This window comes from Schistocerca americana, chromosome 7, assembly GCF_021461395.2.
Source record: "Schistocerca americana isolate TAMUIC-IGC-003095 chromosome 7, iqSchAmer2.1, whole genome shotgun sequence".
Taxonomy (NCBI): domain Eukaryota; kingdom Metazoa; phylum Arthropoda; class Insecta; order Orthoptera; family Acrididae; genus Schistocerca; species Schistocerca americana.
Genome location: NC_060125.1, coordinates 231,946,298 through 231,967,696, shown reverse-complemented (window position 1 = coordinate 231,967,696; position 21,399 = coordinate 231,946,298). Strand labels below are relative to the sequence as shown.

Genomic DNA, 21,399 nt, shown 5'->3' with positions numbered 1-21,399 from the left:
CTATGTATTATCTCTGCCCTTCTTGCGTGCACTTGGCAGGAAGAATGATAATTTTAGTCTTACCTCCACTATTGTAAGAAGCGGGGTTTTAGCCATTGTAAGGACAAGGCATGTTTAGTTGGCATTTGAAAATCAAGGGAGCAAATAGATGTCAAATTTTGTGAACCAGATTTTTGAAGAGTTTAAAATATAAGATGTAATGAGTTAATACTTAACATTTTACTATCATGTAAATAGTACATTTCTTTAGTACAAGCAAGCAAGATCCAGATCATTATGTCAGCCCCAAGACGAGACAATGAGGCCAACATCGAGATACTCAGTTAAGTACCATCTTCACAGTTTATTACTGTGTGCATTTCCTTTCAATTTCATTCGAAATATCAAACATAAGCTATGGATTAGTTACTGCACAAATATTTTTGAGAGGGGTGTGTTACAAGGTCAACTTCAAAGGCTCGTTCCAATACACAACTTCTAAATGAAATCGCACAATACACCTAACAAAAAAACATGAAAACTAACAACAACATGGTCTGAACTATCAGAGCTCAACACTGATTTTGATACAGAAATCCTAAAAAGAAATTGCACTACACATCTAGCTAAAAATCATTAAAAGTAAAAAACTGCAGCATTCACGAGTTCAGTTATATAACTCAATTTGAAACAAAAAGCCTGTAACAGATGACACTACTCTATGACACAAAGCAAGACAGATACACACAACACAAATTTGTGAACATTTGGTATTGACAACATCAGTAAACCGTCCATAGTACCACTACACATAAAACTTGTTCATACGACAAATATAAAAAACCACAACAATGTAGGCAAAACAAACTCCACAATACCTACCACTCACAATCCAACATACAAGGGATGTTCAAAAAGTAATGCAGCGCTTTTTTTCTGAAAGCATGTTGGTTTTATTCAAAATTTAAATACGCCACATTATTCTCCACTCTTCCGCCTATAAAATACTATTTTTCAACATAATCTCCTTTCAATGTGACAGCGTTATACCACCTTAGTGGAAGGGCCTATATTCCTGCATGGTACCACTCTACTGGTCTACATCGGAGCCAACATCTTGCTTAGACAGGTTTGTGTGACCAAGCTGCGATGATGACAGATGCCTCGCCCAACAATTCATAGTGCTTTTGTTCACCGTAAGGTCTCTGCAGACATTCTGCAAGTGTCTATGAACAACTGCAGTGCTCTGGTTTTTCACTAAAAGAAATTCAATGACAGGTCTCTGCTTGGAATGCACCTCCATCACAGTTGTCATTTCGAAGGCTACACAAAGGAATGCCACCCATCAGAACTTCATGAAACTTCAGAACCTGAATCGGGAATATTTCACGATGTCCCACATCAAAGTCTCCATTTTTCAACTGAAGCTGACCAAGAAGAAAAAGTGTTGCATTACTTACTAAACACCACTCATTATTACTAACACAACCAAAAATTTGAAAAAAAAATTGCAATAACAACAATTTTGATGTACAAGAACCACACAATTCAGCACAGACACTCATACTACAATAAAGAAGTAAACCAACAAAAAAACATAGGCATATTCACCAACCAAAGTCATCCAACTCACAAATCTAGCAATAACAAAATCAACATGTCATCAGCGCATTCTCTCAAACTGTAAGTCTAGGCTTCTCAAGCCACGTACCCCTCCGGCCGAAAATGCAACTTGTACGTACTGGTCCCTGGTCCGAGATGCAACAACTTTGTTCAATCTCACGCATTCTTCAGAAACATAATACTTCACATATCTGTCAATTAAGCTGAAAAACTGTGGGAATTTAACTATGCTAAATGCAGGGAGTAGTGATCAGGGTGTTGTAATTAAACCTAAGGGAGTATGGAAGAAGAGCATTTAATTAACATACAAAATGTTACATACTTAGCAGTGCACATATTAAAAAGGACCATCGGATTTACTGAAGCCAACTATTTACAGTCTCGCAAATTTACTTTATCAATAATGTTAGAACTTTTTTTACAGTTTAACATTTACACTTACAGAAAAAAAGCTTTTAACTTGATGTAGAATCGTACTGACTGTAAAGTATAATTAACTACTTTTTGGGAACATGCACGAATGCATGGATTTTTCATTAATTTTTTGGGTCTTTTCTATCCTAAATTACTTTGTAATTTTGACCAAACAAGCCTGAAGGCGGAGAAGAGTCACTCAATGATGCAGTCTTGGCAGGGCAAGAAAAGAGGCAATTATAAAATAGTTGTATGAATGAGTTGGTGTTTTAAATAAATTAATCATAGAAGTTTAAACTGAACTAGTTAATTGTCAACATAAAAAAAATAAAAATTGGAAAATGAAAAAAAAAATCCATCATTGGCAACTTATTGGTAGGCCTATATAATTGCAGTTTACCAAAGCAAACAGTGACGAGTTACAGTTTGGGAAAAAAATTATGAAACAGGGAACAACAATAGAAAGAAATGGTAGTTTGAAATATACTGTTTCAAACAGTATTCTTCTGATTTGCAACATAGACAAAAAGCTGTGGTGAATTGCATTATTAAAGAGCAGTTTTGACAGGTACGGCTGTCATTTTTTATTGTTATAAGTCATGAAATTGCCTCTCAGATGAAGGCTTTGTATGTCTGAGTGTCCACCACAAAGTAGCTTTTAAAGATACTGCTTCAGACGATAACACAACACAGAACGCTCTTAGGCAACCATAAAATTAGCACTAGAGGGGGCAAAGCAGTGAAAACCTTAGAAGAAACAAAGGCGAATAGAAACATACTTATTTCTTAATATGCATATAAACTGCTACTGATCATCTATTATTTACCTTATTATTAATTTCACTCTACAGATGGGAGCATCTTCGGATACTGATTTCCCTCACAAGGCAATAAAGGTTCCAAGCTCGCACAATCACTAACACTAGGTTGGACTCGCCTCCACCTCCACTTACACACAAACCAAACAAACGCTGTTGGTTTAGTATAATGGTCATGACAGCAAAAAAATAAAGCTGCTTCTTAACACTGCATAAAGATCACAGCAAAAAATTAAGTGTTCAAAAATACTGCAAATCCTCCCTTTCCTTTACAGCTTTCTCATAGGCAAACACAGTTAATTTTGAGAATTCAAATGAATAGTTGTTTTTGCCAAGTTAGGAGGCAGAAGAAATCAGCGATAAGATGCTTATCAAACAACCTGGATCTGAAAGTTGATAAATAATTATCATTTGTCGTGCAGTTTAAGATTCCACATGAGCATATATTCTGCTGGATTGTCACTAAGGATTGGATATACCCAGCAAACCATTCTCTAGCAAGTTCTCTTGGAAGAAGTGGGATTGCTGCAATGTTTACACCAGCGCAAAGGAAAGAACACAGCTCATGTTTCTCACAACTGTTATTCATGTATGTTTGTTCAATGAGCACTATTTGTTAAGATACTAATATGACTACTACTTTGCTAAAGATCAATCTAATACAGGTATTACCAGGTACGACGTTGAATCAAATGTCGGGTCAACGGAGGCGTCCGATCCCACCGTCAGCTTTGACCCATGATATGAGGGTCTTGGTGTTGTATAACGTCATGACGGCACGGAGTTTAGGTTATGAGTATGTTGTATTTGTAGCTGTCGTCTTGTTTCAGTTGGTGGTGTCCTCTGGTGGTGTACTAGGTTCATTTGGGTGGCGGTGCTTGAAGTGTGCATTTATCGGTCATGACTGTTATAGAAGAATGGAAATTAGTTTCCGTGAGTTAAGAATTAAGTTTCCGTTATGTTTATGTTATTGTGGTGTCGTTTCATGTTACTGGTCTGCTGTTTGTCATGCAGTAAGTCGTTTAATTCAATTAGTAGCTTCTTTTGTTAGGTATGGATATGGCTCCTAAGTGTGCGGGCTGAAATGGGGGACGACACGTTGTCCATCATTAAGTTTCTGCGACTTTTTGGGCTTGAGACGAACACAGTGAAATGCAGCGTATGCAAGCACAATATGTGAGTTGGGGATTAGTGTGTAGCGCCGAAACTTTTATATGGTAAGTAGTCATTTTTTTGGGTCTATTGTTCGTGTGTTATAATGTTCAGTGGGGTTTTTATGTGTTGTTGGGTCGGTGTTATTTACTGCAAGTGTTGGTGGTTGATGATTTGGTATTGGCACTTGTGGTTGATTTATGTATCTTAGGAGGAAGTACTCAATTTCAATTTTTTTGGTATCGTCAGTTGCATTTGAGCTGCATAGGTCATGGGAAGTGACCGATTGCTATTTGTCGTTGTTGTTATGTGTGGCTTTGTGTTTTTTGATATCTTGAGCTGTTGTTGACCTATATAGGTCAAGGGAGGTGTTCGATTCCAGTGTGTCATCGTAGCTATGTGTGTTTTGGTATTGTGAACTGTTGTTGACCTATATAGGTCAAGGGAAGTGTACAATTCCAATTTGTCATAGCTATGTGTTCTGGTATTGAGAGTTGCTGTTGACCAATATAGGTCAAGGGCAGCATCCGATTCCAGTTTTTGTTGTTTTAGGTATTGGTTTTGTGATATCAATAGTTGCGGTGTGATTATAATTTTTGGAGTAGTTGGTTTTTATTTTGTGGTATCGACAATTGCGGTTGAGTTATGTAGGTGAAGGGAAGTGACCGGTTCCTGTCGATATTGTAAGTGTAGCGGAACTTGGGATTTTGTGGTGTTTTTGTGTGGTTTGGGATCATGGTGTGTGTCTGTACGTGTTTATATTTAGTTCATCCCCACCCAAAAACTACCAATTTCCCGCACTGGTACCGTTAGTTCGTTTATATTTTTGGAGAGAGATGTGTGTGTTGGTTTTATATGTATTTCTGTGTTTGTTGTCGTTTATGAAATGATGTCATAGTCACCGTATTGGAGACATTGAGAATGGTCATTTCTGCTTTATTGGCGACATCATGGGTCAAAGCAGATGGGTGGAATCGGACGCTTCTGTATTCCCCAAATGTAGATTACCTGTTTGAAAAATTACAAATGGAGAATGTGTCACAAACAAATTGCAAAACATTATGACACAGTGAGAGATACAGAAAACTCATAATCCAATTTCCATACCTCACTAAATGTGCTGTGCAAGTTCAAAAGCCTACTGCTTCAATACTATTCACACACAAAATGGACTTTACTGGGATACCTGGTCTTAGTACCATAAAAGATACTCTAGTATAGTCAAGTTGCCATATGATGATCCCTGACTGCTAGAAGTGCTGTTGCCACTTTTTAACTATGAAGTGCAAACAACTGCAGGTGAAGATACAACAGCCATCTATAGAGCTGCAACATCACTAAGTTGTTGCCATAGAGACATTTACAAAATCAAAGTGTGTGAAGCAGCTGTGCCCAGCCCACTACAATAGTTAAGAGATCATCTTATGCTGAATTCAACTACATTGAGTTTGTTACCCGAGGGACTGAAGACATCAATCAGTTGCACTAAAATATGTTCAAGTTGTCTACATTATGAAGAAAAATAAATATTCTAAACATTTTGCAAGCAAGAAGACAGCCAGCAACTGTAATAATTCTTAGAATAAAGTTACAAAAGCTTTATAAGCAGCAAACTGAATGGCTTGGTACACCATCTACTTTCTTAATCATAGTGGACCATAGGTTCTACCCAATGAAGTTGTCTTGACAGCAGCATCTGCCAGTACAAGGTGTAGTAAACAAATGTGAAGCCTTGTTAACGTAAATATACTGCAACCATACTGATACGACCATTTTAAGGGAGCTTAATAAGTCTATTTTTCCCATCGCTACACAGCAATTATACCAAACTGCTTAGAACAACTTATATTTCCAATAAACTTTCTTATGTGAAAGGCTTGGATAGTGGGTACATAAAAATTTGCAAATATTAGCAAACAATGCACTAATAGTAGAATTTTATTTTAAACTATTGCAAAATCAAAACCAGAAAATGTTCCCATTCTACATGACTGAATTGTATTCTTGACACATGACAATGAACTCTGGAGGCTGGACAGTGTTTCAAATAACAATTGGTTTCACTGGCTTGTATCATGTATTATAATGCCTTCATTAAAAACTTTATGTGGGAATCTTTCCAATTCCTGCGCTCTCAGAATGACTGTGCATTAATGTATGTTACTGAACATGAACTGTTTTGCAGTAGCCCACTACAGACTATGAAATACAGGTGGTGATGGTGGTAGAACAGGAAAAATAACTTTCTATTGGTAATTAATCAACAATACTTTCTCCTAATGTTTACTGTCAAATAAAATATGTAGCCTGTGATATTTGATGGCGTCACTAACTAAAACACACACACAATCATTCTTTTGGCGCAATGGGCACTACAAATTCACATTTTCACACGATCGAGTCACAACCCACCTTCCAGGCAAGAGGTTTCATAATACTAACTTACTATAACTGGCAATAAAGTGTAATTTCATTTGTATTAACTATTATTGTGCATAGCTGGTTTGTCAGCTACTAACGCAATATTTGTTTATGCCTCAATTCGTTAATTATTTTGGTTCAACGTAAAGATTTGAACTTCCATTAAGGGCAGTTTCGTCATTTCATTGGTTTTAAACACACGTATGTTTTACATTCACGCATTTCTGCTAGCTGTTTTGAAAATTTTTTTTAAGTTAGAACAATGCTGAACCTGCCTGCCTATTCCATTGAGCTACAATGCCAACATTTAACGTCTCAAAGCACCGCCAATGTAACGAATAAAAAACAAGACATACAAAACTATTGTTTTTCGCTATCCTGACACTTGCTGTAACAGGTTTATATAAAAAAATAACTTATTTAAGGTACACCTGAACTACTCAACACCTGGAAGCGGTTCGAAGACGATTACCATTTAAAGCTATAATCTTCACTAGATATGAGACATTTGCAACACAACACACGATATTTTAAATAAATATATTAATATTCTGTCAGAGTCGACTTACTAATCATTTTTTCCTTGTTTTTCCCAGTTTTTCCATATCTCACATCCAACCACCGAAACAGCCATTTTGAACAAACTACAATCTCAAAAACGCCGTCACAGATATGGATGAATTGTTTCAAAATTACTAGCTCAATATCAAGTACGAAAAATACACATCAAAGTAATTAGCCTCCGTTGTTATATTAAAAGTTATTTTAAACATATTTTACAGCTTTACGTTGAAGTAATATTTATCAACAAACTCAGCAAAAAATCCTCAAATTCGCCATAGATATTCATAAATCATATAGTAGTTGTTCTATAAACTGTGCAAGGTGTTTGGTTGTAAACATTAAACATATGTTCTTTCGGCCGTCGATATGTATGGAGACAGTGATTTAGCTATGGAGAACACCAACATCAGCAGTTACAAGCGAGGTAGAAAAGCTGAACGTAAACAGACGAGATATGCTAGTATGCTTCTACGAGACACAGGAATAAAGTGCGTTGATGTACCAACAACGGTAAGTAGCATTATTCAACTACTGCTTACTGTTCCCAAATGATGTAGCATCTTTCCTGGTAGTTAAATGACTTTGTTTCCAGAATTTGTTCATTGGTAACGCAGGGCTAGTCAGCGGAATGAAAAGAGAGAGTTTGCTGGAGGTGTTTTCATCATATGGACTTGTAGAAGAAATTGTTATGCTACCAGGGAAATCGTTCAGCTTCATTGTGTACCAGGAACCTTCGGCAGCAGCTCTTGCATATAACGCTGTCCATGGCAAGCAGCTGAAAGAACTTAATATGAGATGTCTGTATTTGGCATACACAGAAAAACGTGAGTTCATTAGATTCGTGTCCTCAGTCGTTTATGCCTTTCAGTTATATGTTAAATCAAAAATAATAATTTTGATTTGATTAGTTCCTTATTGGTTGTCGACCTCATCTAGATAACTTTATTTCTCAAATTTGCAGTGCCAGATACCCAAAAACTAAACATTAGCAATACTCTTCCATCTGGAATAGAAGTACTTGAAGATTTTGTGACACGGGATGAAGAAAATGTGATTTTGAATTGTATTGACTGGTCAGAAAATGAAACTGATTCAGGTATATCATTTATCTTGCCAACTTTATAACATTAACATTATGTTTGTGGTGGTATCTTCCACTTGTTTAGCCACCAAACCATAAATTGCTTGATGTTCTTATAATAAATAATTTATATTAGGCGTAATTATTTTTAAAAATTAATGATTTGTAGGATTTCTCTCCAATTGCAATCGATTTTGCGATTTGACAAACAGCTACAATCAATAGGTGTAATCTCTCAGTGAATGATAAGTATTGTAATAATAATCAAACAATAATGTACGCTGCTTTTAAACATTTTGACGCTCAAACTGCCTAGGCCTCATATATTTCTTTTTCTAACCTACCTAAACAACTCAAGTAAATAATTTTAATAGTTTTTCGATTGATAATAAAATGACTGCAATATGTAGGATATTGAAGGAAAGGGGGGAGTGTCAGAATGCTGCCTTTTCTTACATTTAGAGCATAGTTTATTTTCTTGAAGTATTACAGGCTTGATCATGATAGACCAAACCCAAATAATAAACACTGTGCCAGTTTACCTGTCCCATCACTTTTCCCACCCTTTGTTCCACGTGAATGTCAGATGAGTATATCTAAAATTGCATCACTTATAGCTCTCTACATGGAAAAAAAAAGCTAGTTTATATTTGTTTTGGTTCATCTTTGCTTTTCAGATGTTAGGTAATTGTTAACCGACATAAGGTAGACAAACCAGTCTTTATACGTACCTAAATTAATCCTTGTTCCATAGATCATGAATACGACATTTTGTAATGATGCGGAATGTGTCACTTCAACATAAGTTTCCTTTACAGAAAATAATTTTTTTTTTTTCAGTTACTACTGCATATCTAAGAATTCTTGTATTGAGTAGGAGGAGTTGTCATTCAGAAATTCTTTTAATTTGCTTATAAATGCTAGTTGACTGTCAGACTTTTAATACTACTTGCAAATAACCAAAGATTTTTGTGGCAGCATAATTCACCCCTTTCTGTGCCAAAGTGAGATTTAATCCAGAATAGAAAATTTCTTCTAGTGTTGTAGCTATGCACTTCGCTGTTGTTTTTGAATTGGGATGGGTTATTAATGACAAATTTCATAAGTGGATATATGTATTGTGAAGGTACTGTGAATATCCCGAGTTCCTTAAATAAATGTGTGCAAGGTGATTTTGGGTGGGCTCCAGCTATTCTGATTACACACTTTTGTGCAATTGTGCACTATTGTGAGAAGATTTGTGTAGGTTCTCAACTCATTCCTTGAAAATATAAAGTTTTATAATATATAGCTCTCTTACTTTTACTGAATATCTGAAATTGTTAATACTACTAAAAAAAAAAAAAAAAAAAAAAAATGAGCCACATCGGCACGACAAGTTTTTGCAATGTAAGATTATCATGTATACTAGTCATTAACACTCTTATTGACAGTTAGCTGAACATAGATTTAAAGGATTCTACGTAGTTTTATGGGAATTAGAATATGAAGATATGTTTTGAGTTAGGGAACAATGCAATAAGCATTCTCTGAATGGAACCTGTACAAATGTAGGGTCATCTGAGTACATGACCATCTGTGGTGGGGTGGGACAGTTGATTGGCCATGACATTGATAAGTGAACCATTCCAGTATGCTCCTGAAATCATTTAGGAAAACCAAAATCAGGATGCCTGAACAGACTAAACTGCTTCAGGACAATTGTCAGCATGACCAATGACGTCATCAAGTAGATTATACAATATGGCAGCCATGACGTCTACATCTATACTCTGCAAGCCACCATGAGATGCATAGCAGAGGGTACGCCCCTTTATACCAGCTATTAGGGTTTCTTCCTGTTCCATTCACATATAGAGCATGGGAAGAATGATCATTTGAATGCCTCTGTGTGTGCAATAATTATTATGATCTTATCCTCACAATTCCTGTGTGAGCGATACATAGGATGTTGTAGTATACCCCTGGATTAATAATTTAAAGCCGATTCTTGAAGCTTTGTTAACAGACTTTCTCGGGATAGTACCTGTCTCTTCAAGAGTCTGCCATTTCAGTTCCTTCAGTATCTCTGTAACACTTCCACAAATTAAACAAACCTGTGAACATTGGTGCTGCCCTTCTCTGTATACGTTCAATATCCACGGTTAGTCCTAGTTCACTCATTACACACACTTTGACACAAATAATGGGAAAAATATTTAACTGCAGAAACTAATGGGAAACATCGAGAATTAGGGATCTACATCCATACTCAGCAAGCCACCTGACGGTATGTGGTGGAGGGTACCTTGAGCACCCTATCGGTTCTCCCTTCTATTCCAGTCTCGTATTGTTCATGGAAAGAAGGATTGTCGGTATGCCTCTGTATGGACTCTAATCTCTCTGATTTTATCCTCATGGTCTCTTCGCGAGATATACGTAGGAGGGAGCAATATACTGCTCGACTCCTCGGTGAAGGTATGTTCTCGAAACTTCAACAAAAGCCCGTACCAAGCTACTGAGCGTCTCTCCTGCAGAGTCTTCCACTGGAGTTTATCTATCATCTCCGTAATGCTTTTGCAGTTTTTGGGGTGGGGCTGGAGGGGAACTAAATATATGATAGTCCTAATAATGAAGACATGTTGAAACATATATTACCAAATGCAAAGATCAAACAAACAAAATCCTCAGTGTTCATCAAAACTACAGTACTATAACTGCATTGAGTGGGGAACTGATATTAGAAATTTCACTCGACCTGTATGTCTCAATTAAAGTCCACAATACCATGAACCCACACATAGCTCCAAAATCTGGTGCCAGAAATTTCACTTGGCGCACACAGCTCAGACAAAATCAACAATACCACAAAATCACACACAAATCCGGTATTTAACACTTCACTTGGTTTATAAGGCTAAAACAAAGTCTGTGGTACAATAAAAATGTGACGTTAATAGTTGAGGTAAAACAATCCAATGCAATTACCAGTAATTGACAACACAAACCAAAAATTCATGAAAACTTAAACCGCCGCCAGTTTTGATAGATAAGAAATGCACTGTCATACACATCAATACACATACCGTAGGTACTGTAATAATCAAGTAAAACTACAGGAAAAATCCTTACCAATCATGGCTACCAATATATAAATCTAAGCTGTCCAACCCCGCTCCCCCCCCCCCCCCCCCCCGTCTCACACACACACACACACACACACACACACACACACACACAAATAAAATACAAAACAATCTCACCCCGTCACCCTTCAAAGAAAAAAATCGCTCACCTACCGTTTAATGCCCACATTATCAACAAAACCCAAACATAAATATGTTGTTGTTGTTGTTGTCTTCAGTCCTGAGGCTGGTTTGCTGCAGCTCTCCATGCTACTCTATCCTGTGCAAGCTTATTCATCTCCCAGTAACTACTACAACCTACATCCTTCTGAATCTGCTTAGTGTATTCATCTCTTGGTCTCCCTCTATGATTTTTACCCTCCACGCTGCCCTCCAATACTAAATTGGTGATCCCTTGATACCTCGGAACATGTCCTACCAGCCGATCCCTTCTTCTAGGCAAGTTGTGCCACAAACTTCTCTTCTCCCCAATCCTATTCAATACTTCCTTATTAGTTATGTGATCTACCCATCTAATCTTCAACATTCTTCTGTAGCACCACATTTCAAAAGCTTGTGTTCTCTTCTTGTCCGAACTATTTATCGTCCATGTTTCACTTCCATACATGGCTACACTCCATACGAATACTTTCAGAAACGACTTCCTGACACTTAAATCTATACTCGATGTTAACAAATTTCTCTTCTTCAGAAATGCTTTCCTTGCCATTGCCAGTCTACATTTTATATCCTCTCTTCTTCGACCATCATCAGTTATTTTGCTCCCCAAATAGCAAAACTCCTTTACTACTTTAAGTGTCTCATTTCCTAATCTAATTCCCTCATAAATATATCTAACATAAAATAACAATTTATAAAATGACGCTAAAAATCTGTCAAAAATGTTCCACCAGTTCAGTTGAAACCCAGTATTAAAACTAAATAACCTCTAACTAAACTCCATCCAAATAGGTCTCAGAAGACCCTAATGTTACTGATCGACTGCCGTGTCATCCGCAGCCTATAGGCATCACTGGATACGAGTATGGAGGGGCATGTGTTCAGCTCACCATTCTCCCGGCTATTGTCAGTTTTCGTGACTGGAGCCACTACTTAATGAAGTAGCTCCTCAGTTGTTCTCACAAGGGCTGAGTGCGCCCCGCTTGTCAACAGTACACGGCATACAAGTCCTAGCCAAGCCTGACAGCGCTTAACTTTGGTGATCTGATGGGAACCGGTGTTATCACTGTGGCAAAGCTGTTGGCCGTTAAAATTAAACAACCTTTCCTGAACAGATTGATTGCAGACATCATGTGATGAAAGAGATGTGTCAACTGAATATGAAATGTTTTGCTGAATTTTTTGTTCAGTTAAATCCTTAAAACAGTCCTCTGGATTGTCTACCTCAGTTCTTTTCTTCCAGTAATCTTTTGTTTGTTCACTGAGTTTTTTCTTCATGTGTTCTGTGCATTTCAGCCTCAGGGAAACAACTGTTGTTAACTTCTTATCCCACAAAAGATCTTTCTTGTTAATCTACTGCCTTGCATTTGATATAAATGTCCAAATATACATGTCTTCTTTTCCTCATTATATGTTTTGAGACATTCCATCATTCCTAAGTAATTTCCAAACTATTCGCCCTTCCAGTATTTCTAATTTATCTAAGTTACACTATAATGTTAGATATTTCCAGATAGATATTCTAGCTTCACCACTGCACTGTAATGCCTTGTTTTTGTATTTTTAGACAGTCATTTTTTGTTGTCGAAGTTTTTTGTTATACTGTGTGCCATTTTTGTTCCCTCCCGAAAGATATTTAATTTTTTAACCTCTTCAGTTTGTTTTCAGAAATTTTGTTGCACTTTTAAGACAGTTATTTTATTTTATTTCTGTAGAGATTCTTAAAGACAGTATGCTGTCTATTTCTTCAAATAAATTAATTTGTTTTACAACAGCTGTCATATTTTTTAGAAAGTGTAGCACAGTCATCTGCAAAAGTGAAGCAGTTTATTCCAATGTTTTTGTTGAAATCTTATAGTGATTCAATTTTTCATTCAAAATTCTCACTATTTTTTTTATAGAAAGCAGTTAAAAAGAATTACGGATAGATCATAACATTGCCATGCACCTGCATTTCTTTCTAAGGGCCGAGACATGTCTCCAATGAATTTCACTTCAGATTTCGTAAATGCTTCACAAATTGGATTTGCTTATTTAGACGTTCAACCAAATTCTCATATTATTTTATCCATAGTTTAAACAATAGAAAATTCAGAGTGGGATGTAACAATATTATGAAAAATGAGAGTAGCAACTATCCTTTTCATAATATTGTTACGTTTTATCCATAGTTCGTCTGTTTATGGAATTGTATGCCTTTTTAAATTGGCAAACATCACTACAGTAACTTTCCAATTAAGTTGTCTGTGCCAAATCATTGACTTTATATTAAATATGTCTTCAGAATGTGATCTGCTCTTCTCAAAACCACCTCGATACTCACCAAAATGACTTTCAAATGTCATTTATACCAAATTTAGTAAAATCTCAGAAAATGTAAACGGTGTCAAAGAAATTCCTCTGTAGTTGCTAATGTTTTGTTTATTGCCTGTCTAATGTAGAGGATGTATCGGGCTACCTTCCACACTACAGGAATTTTTTTCTGTTTTCCGTATTTTCTCAAAGATTAATTTTAGCTCCTTTTTTATTTCCAATAGAGGTCATGTAAAGAGTTCTAGTAACATTATCTTTTTTTAGGATTTCGATGAGTACTTCAATTTCCTTGGGAGTTGTAGGTAAATCTTCATCTATATTTTCTTGAGTATTTGTGAATTCCGGTCAATTAAGAAGCTGATCAAAATGTTTTGCAATTATGAGGGACATTTCATAAATAATGCATGGGTTGGTAGTACTGTGGTTTGTTTGCTGTAACAACAATGAAAATTACAGAGATAGAGTTGTGAGTTTGAGGAAGAAACACAGGTTTTTGTTTTTCGCTGTGTACTCCAACATAAAATTGGCGAGCGGTAGAAATGGACCCTGCAGAGTTCTTAGGTACTGTGACTGTTGAAAACCAGGAGGTCATACATCCAGAACTAAACTTTACACGGTGAAAATCCGGCAGAAATCTGTAGTGCAAGTGAAGTTTGTGGTGAGTTTTGGGTTAATAGTTTTCATGGTGGTGATACAAGCATAGATGATAAACCCAAGACACGAAAGGCCAAAAATATCAAAAGGTGAGCGAAGTGCTAAACTTGTGGCAGATGCCCTTGAAGAAGATCGCCGTGTGACTTGTGAGGACCTCTCTGGAGCCACAGGAATTCCCTCAACATCAGTATTCCATATTCTGATAAATGATTGGAAGTAGAGAAAAATGTCTGAGAGATGGGTCTCACACTATTTTACTGCTGAAGAGAAGCAGAAATGCCTGGACATTGCACTCTTGCTCAAACAATGATTCAACTGTGAAGGTCAAGGGTTCTTGGTTGAATTGTCATTATCAATGAAACATGGATTAGAGACTTTGAACCAGAGTTGAAATCACAGTCCAATGAGGAGAGCTTCAGATTCTCCACATCGAAAATACTTTCAACACTCTTAGTCAAAGCTCAAGCAAATAATGATTTCTGCTTATTATCACCAAGGAATCATCATGACAGAGTCCCATGTGTAACAAGTGTCACAGAAGTCACATGAGTCCACCAACCTTCAGCTTGTTCCCGAAGTTGAGAAAATGTATGCATGCACGTCATTATCTTTCTCTGGAAGAGCTTTCTACCACTATAACCTGAGCCATTCAACAGGTGAACAGAAGTGGTGTCATGGATGGAATAATAGAGCTTATGAGACATTTGGGATTCAGTCATAGAGAAGCAGAGAGACTGAATTGAAGGACTGTAAAGATATATTGAAGGGAAAAAAGTGGAAGTAAAAACAAAAAAGTGTGCATTGTTTATGAAATGTCCCTCATACTTCACAGTTTTCAGTGTTTCTTAAGCCACGTCTGCCATTTTCATTTATCAAACCTGGACTTCATGTTTGGTATTAATCATGGGTATTATTTTTTGGAAACGTGGCTCAGTGGGTAGCACACTGGACTCACATTTGGAAGGACAATGGTTCAAATCCCCATTCAGCCATCCAGATTTAGGTTTTCCATGATTTCCCTAAATCACATCAAGCAAATGCCAGAATGATTCCTTTGAAAAGTTTTCCTTCTCCATTTTTTCCTTATGTGGGTTCTTGTCTCCAATGAAGACAATGTCGAGTAGACATTAAACACTAATCTTCCTTCATTTTTACTACTGTGCTCATCCACTTTGTCATCATGTTCAGTGCATTTAACACCTTGTGTATCTGTCTGTATTCACATTAGTAGTATCTAAGCATTCAATGCTGCCCCTTGAGACTTTGCCATTGCCTTGAGACTTCAGCTCTTCTTCTAAGTTACATTAGCATTCTGCTGTCTTTTTTAGCATTTCATTCCGCTTTTAAGTCAGTGTTTGATTCATCTAGTTTACCATCTAAGTCAGCAAGAGTTTTCAATAACTCTTCCACTGACCAGTTGTTATTGGCATACACTTACAGCAATAATAATTCTACAAAAGCCTCCTCCCAGTCAACATTGACAACATGTGAGTGACTTTGTTACAAAAATTAAACTAATCTTTTGAACACAAAATTCACTTCAAACATCCCTAATCTGCACCATCACCCAAATCTCCCTTCTCAGTTCACATGGTGTACGTAATTAAAGTTCCAGTTTCAAAATGGTTTAGAAATAGACCACTGCACAGAATGACGTCAAATTAGAACAGCATATTATTGGAAATGGTGTCGGTGGCCGGGAGTTACCAGGCGGGAAGTGCAAGTCTTATTGAGTGCGACGCCACGTTGGGTGACTTGCGCGTCAACAATGGGGATGAAATGATGATGAGGACAGCACAACACCCAGTCCCTGAGGGAGAAAATCTCCCACTCTAGCCGGGAATCGAACCCGGGCTCCCGTACGTGGCATTCCAACACGCTGACCATTCAGCTAAGGGGGTGGACCAGCATATTATTGACACATTGGAAAACATCATGAAGCAAAAAATAAAATAAACAAAGGTGTTAGCAGTATGTGGCACTTTAAGTGTCTTCATGTAAGTGGAGTCAGCTACAAATGACAGATGAATCATGATACAATGGCTATGGTTTGAGTTTCATATTACACCATCCTCACTGTTCAACGCACATGACTCCACAAGTTTGGCAGTTAACAGTTGTAGCACAGTTCTAGGTAAGCCCATCCACCCCAGTTAGGTCATACCACATTGGATGGAAAAATCAGTTTTTAATTGTCCTGGGGCCAAAAACCACACGAAAAGCAAAATGACTTTGCTTTCTAATTGTCATGGGACTGGCGCAAGACATGTTCAGTATGCTGCCCACCACTTTCTGCCACAAGTTGAAATTGAGAAACAGCTTGTTCCACAACAGATAGGAGTGTCTCAGTGGTAATGTGTTGTGCGAATCATGCCTTCAGTTCAGAAACATTTGTAATTGGAGCACTGAACGCAGCATCTTTAGGATAATCCCACAGCCAGAAGCCACATAGATTAAGGCTGGATGATTGGGATGGCCAGGCTGTAGGGAAATGATGGCTGATAATTCTAGCATTTCCAAAATGTCTCTGCAGCAACCTTCACTGGCTGTGCAATGTGCAGACGAGCATCATCGTGCATGAAATGATACTACCCACATGTCCACAATGTTGAAGGGTTAGAATGACATTGCTGCACGAAAGACTCTCATTGCTTTAACCAGTGATGGTACAGGTAAGAGGATGCACAGGACTATTCTCTTGTAGGGAGGGGGGACTGCCCTGAGACAAATGATGCCATCAGCTTACACCACACACTCAGAGCGATCCCCCCAGGGGGTCCACAACTCTTTTGTGGACACATGCGTAGCGAGCACCCCGAGCTAATGTGGCCCTCCTTCCTTTCTGGGCTGCATACCTTCCCTTTCCGCATCCTTCCCCGTCCCCCATCTTCGCCCCACCCGCCTCACCTCTGGCTCTTTCCTTCCCTTTCTTCCCCTCTGGGAGTATGGTTTGTGCCTACGTCCGGAGACGGACGCTCGAAACTGTTACAAATTCCTTGCTTTCTACATTTGCAAGTCTTCGTCCTTCCTCTGTCCTTCTCTTTTCCTTCCCTCTTCTCTTTGCCCTTTTCTCCGCTGCAGCGTTTGAGACCCCTCTTCTTTCCTTTCCCTTTCTCTTTTTTCCTCCCTGTGCGTGTCTGAAGGCCGACCCACGCACTTCCATGCGTAGCCGGTGACGGGGTAACGCGTAATTCCCCGCCCCGGGTAGACAGGTAGGACACGTACGTACCCCCTGGTAACGGCCAGGCCCAGGGAGGGGTGATTACCCGAGCTGATACCTTCTGAAAGTGCCGATTGGTCCCTCCGTCCGTTTGTCGGGAGGTGTGACCTGAGGTGTGAACAATCACCTAAGGTGGGAGTGCCCTCAGAGAGAGCCCCCACAAGGGAGGAGCGCGCCATCGGAGACGCCGGTAATCATGGGGGATTCTTCCGCAATGGTTTCCTCACCTTCCACTATGTCTGCTCACAAGCATAAGTTCACTGAGTCTCAGCCACAGACAGTTCTTCCATCGTTGCCACAGTTCCTTGTTGTTTCTCGGTCTGACGAAGGTTACGACTTCTCCACGTTCAACCCTTTCATTATTCAGAAAGGTGTCGACGCAATTGCAGGTCCTGTAAAGTCTTGTTCCAGATTACAGAATGGCACCCTGTTGTTAGAAACAGTCAGTGCCCTCCAGGCACAAAAATTGCTGCGTACGTCTCTGCTCCACACCTTCCCTGTCCGGGTGGAACCGCACTGTACCTTAAATTCCTCGTGTGGAGTCGTTTATACATGCTCCCTCGATGGATTGTCTGACGAAGAAATTCAGCACTACCTGTCTGACCAGGGCGTAACGGCTGTTCATAGAGTTATGAAAAGGGTTGACACGAACATCATTCCAACCCGCACTGTCTTCTTGACATTTGACAAAGTTCAACTCCCATCGAAAATCAAAGCAGGCTATGAGATAATTTCCGTTCGCCCTTACGTCCCAAACCCTACGCATTGCTATCGATGTCAGCGGTTCAATCACACCAGCCAGTCCTGTTCCAATCCAGCCAAATGTGTTACGTGTGGCAAGGATGCCCATGAGGGTTCTTGTCCACCTCCATCCCCTCGCTGCATTAACTGTATGGGTGACCACGTTGCTTCCTCTCGAGATTTCCCCGTTTTTAAGGACGAAAAGCTCATCCAGGAAATAAGAGTGAAGGAAAAGGTGTCGACCTTTGCTGCTCGAAAATTATTCGCCAGTCGACAGCCCACCGTGCCTCAGACAGGAAAATACAGAACTGTCCTTGCTTCTCCTCGGCCAACAAAGGAGGCGGCCACACAGACTTGCGACCTCACTTTTAGTGCCATGGTCGTCAGATCAGCCAGCGCAAAGATCGCCCGTTCAACCTCACCACTTTTGCCTGCCCACTCTATGGCTCACCCTTCGTCGGGTTCTGCTAAATCTCGAGCCCAAAAGTCAGACACCAAGACTTCGAAAAAAGAGCATACTCGTGAAGAGTTTTTACGTACCGCAACTTCACAACCATCGGTTCCTCCTTCATCTAAACATCATACTTCCAAGAAGGCTACAAAGAAACCCGGTTCCTCTCCTTCTCCGCCAAGGCGTGTCCCATCTACAGCACCACCTGGCGGAAATCGCCCTCGGACGTCTTCTGTGTCGCCGAGGCGCACTGCTGGTGGCCGGTCAACTGGCCGATCGCTGGTGGCAGGAGCTGCTCCTGAACAACCTATGGATCAGGATCTTCTGCCTTCGGCTGAATGCCATTCCATGCTGTCGGTCGCAAGCTCTGAGCAGTCGTTGAGTTGACAGCACCCTTGGTCACATTCCTCCATTTTCTGTTCACCCTATGTCCATTATTCACTGGAATATCCGCGGTATTCGAGCCAATCGGGATGAATTGTCGATCCTCTTACGATCCTACTCGCCGGTCATCTTCTGTCTTCAGGAAACAAAGCTGCGTCCCCATGACCGCTTTGTTCTCCCTCATTTTCAGTCCGTCCGATATGATCTCCCCTCTGTTGAAGGCACTCCAGCACATGGAGGACTCATGATTCTTCTCCATGAAACTCTCCATTATTAACCAATCCATTTAAACACTTCCTTCCAAGCTGTCGCCGTCCGTCTTTCCCTTTCCGGATACTCGTTCTCTCTTTCTTTGTACTGTATACATTCCATCGTTCACACCAATGGCACGAGCTGATCTCCTTCATCTTCTTGGTCAGCTTCCACCCCCCTATTTGCTGGTTGGGGACTTCAATGCCCACCACCCGCTTTGAGGATCTCCACATCCTTGTCCACGTGGCTCACTATTGCTAGACGTCTTCCATCAAGCGGATCTAGTTTGCCTCAACACTGGGGTCCCTGCATTTTTATCTGCCTCCACGACAAATTTATCTCATTTGGACCTTGCGGTCGGTACTGTTCCGCTAGCCCGGCGCTTCGAATGGTTCGCCCTTGATGATACATACTCGAGTGACCACTTTCCATGTGTCCTTCGACTGCAGCCTCAACTGCCATACATGCCCAACCTGATTGGACACTTTTTTTCGTCTCTAGCGACATTCGATGACCGTCACTTTCCCAGCGTCGACGATGAGGTCACCCATATTACCGACGTTATTCTTACAGCTGCGGAACATTCAATACCACGCACCTCCGAATTGCCCCGGCACCCCCCAGTTCCTTGGTGGAACGAGGCATGCCGTAATGCAATACGCGAGCGGAGACATGCTCTCCGTGTTTTCCACCACCATCCTACTTTGGTCAACTGTATCTGCTATAAGCAGTTCCGTGCACGATGCCGTCATGTCATCCGCGATAGCAAGAAGGCGAGCTGGAAATTCTTTATTAGCTCATTTAACACCTTCACTCCCTCCTCAGAAGTTTGGAGTCGGTTTCGACGGTTCTCAGGCGCGCCTAGTTTCTCCCCGGTCTCTGGGCTCACTGTCGCGCATGATACATTCGTGGACCCCGTCGCAATTTCTAACTCGTTGGGTCAGCACTTTTGCTGAGATTTCGAGCTCTTCCAATTACTCGCCAGCGTTTCTCCCGAAGAAACATGCAGCGGAAGTGCGACCTCTTGCTTTCTCCTCTCAAAATCGCGAAAGCTATAATACTGTTTTCTCCTTGCGGGAACTCTCTTCTTCTCGCTCCTCCGCCCCAGGACCGGATGGTATCCACTTCCAAATGTTGCTGCATTTATCAACCCATTGTCTGCGTTACCTCCTTCTCCTTTATAATCGAATTTGGACCGGCAGTACTTTTCCCAGACCATGGCGGGAAGCTATCGTCGTTCCTGTTCCGAAACCTGGAAAGGACAAACATCTCCCCTCTAGCTATCGCCCCATTTCTCTCACAAGTAGTGTCTGTAAGGTTTTGGAGCGTATGGTGAATTACCGTTTAGCGTGGTGGCTGGAATCCCGCAGTCTTTTAACACCTGCCCAATGCGGATTGCGAAAGCATCGTTCTGCAGTTGACCATCTTGTTGCTCTCTCCACTTATATCATGAACAATTTTCTCCAGAAACGCCAAACAGTAGCAATATTTTTTGATCTGGAGAGAGCATACGATACCTGTTGGAGGACAGGCATCCTCCGCACACTGTTCTCTTGGGGCTTTCGAGGTCGGCTACCCCTTTTTCTTCGCAAATTTATGGCAGAGCGCACATTTAGGGTGCGGGTGAACACTACTCTCTCCCGCACTTTCTCCCAAGAAAACGGGGTACCCCAGGGCTCCGTGCTGAGTGTTGTACTGTTTGCTCAGATTCTCTCAGCTCTCTCCTCAGTCTCCAAGCTCTTTATCCTGTGCACCCTCTGGTCCACCGGATTCAGGACTGTCTTCGCTTGCTCCACCTGGGGGGAGTCTCGGTGGCGTTCCTCTGGCTCCCGGGACACGTTGGTATCTGTGGAAATGAGGCGGCCGATATTGCAGCCAAGGCTGCAGTCTCTTTTCTTCGGCCAGCTATTCAATCGGTTCCTTTCGCCGATCTACGGAGCGTTTTATGTCGTCGTGTTGTTCATTTATGGCACGCGCATTGGTCAACACTTCCCCATAATAAATTGCGGGACGTGAAAGCTCTTCCTTGTGCTTGGACCTCTTCCTCC

General features: G+C 40.2%; 2 protein-coding genes across 4 annotated transcripts in view; one reads left to right on the top strand and one right to left on the bottom strand.

Annotated features, from left to right (window-relative positions):
• Nucleotides 1–7,041, bottom strand: part of LOC124622378 (THO complex subunit 2) — a 312,497-nt gene extending 305,456 nt beyond the window's left edge. For all 3 annotated transcript variants that reach the window (XM_047148064.1, XM_047148066.1, XM_047148065.1), the window contains exon 1: nucleotides 6,977–7,041. In XM_047148064.1, coding sequence (XP_047004020.1) covers nucleotides 6,977–7,041 — 65 coding nt within the window. The remainder of the gene's footprint in view (nucleotides 1–6,976) is intronic.
• A 242-nt stretch (nucleotides 7,042–7,283) lies between these two features.
• LOC124622056 (alkylated DNA repair protein alkB homolog 8) overlaps nucleotides 7,284–21,399 on the top strand; it is a 40,016-nt gene continuing 25,900 nt past the window's right edge. Inside the window, exons 1-3 of the mRNA XM_047147622.1 lie at nucleotides 7,284–7,481; nucleotides 7,564–7,795; nucleotides 7,933–8,067. Coding sequence (XP_047003578.1) covers nucleotides 7,338–7,481; nucleotides 7,564–7,795; nucleotides 7,933–8,067 — 511 coding nt within the window. The 5' untranslated portion in view covers nucleotides 7,284–7,337. The remainder of the gene's footprint in view (nucleotides 7,482–7,563; nucleotides 7,796–7,932; nucleotides 8,068–21,399) is intronic.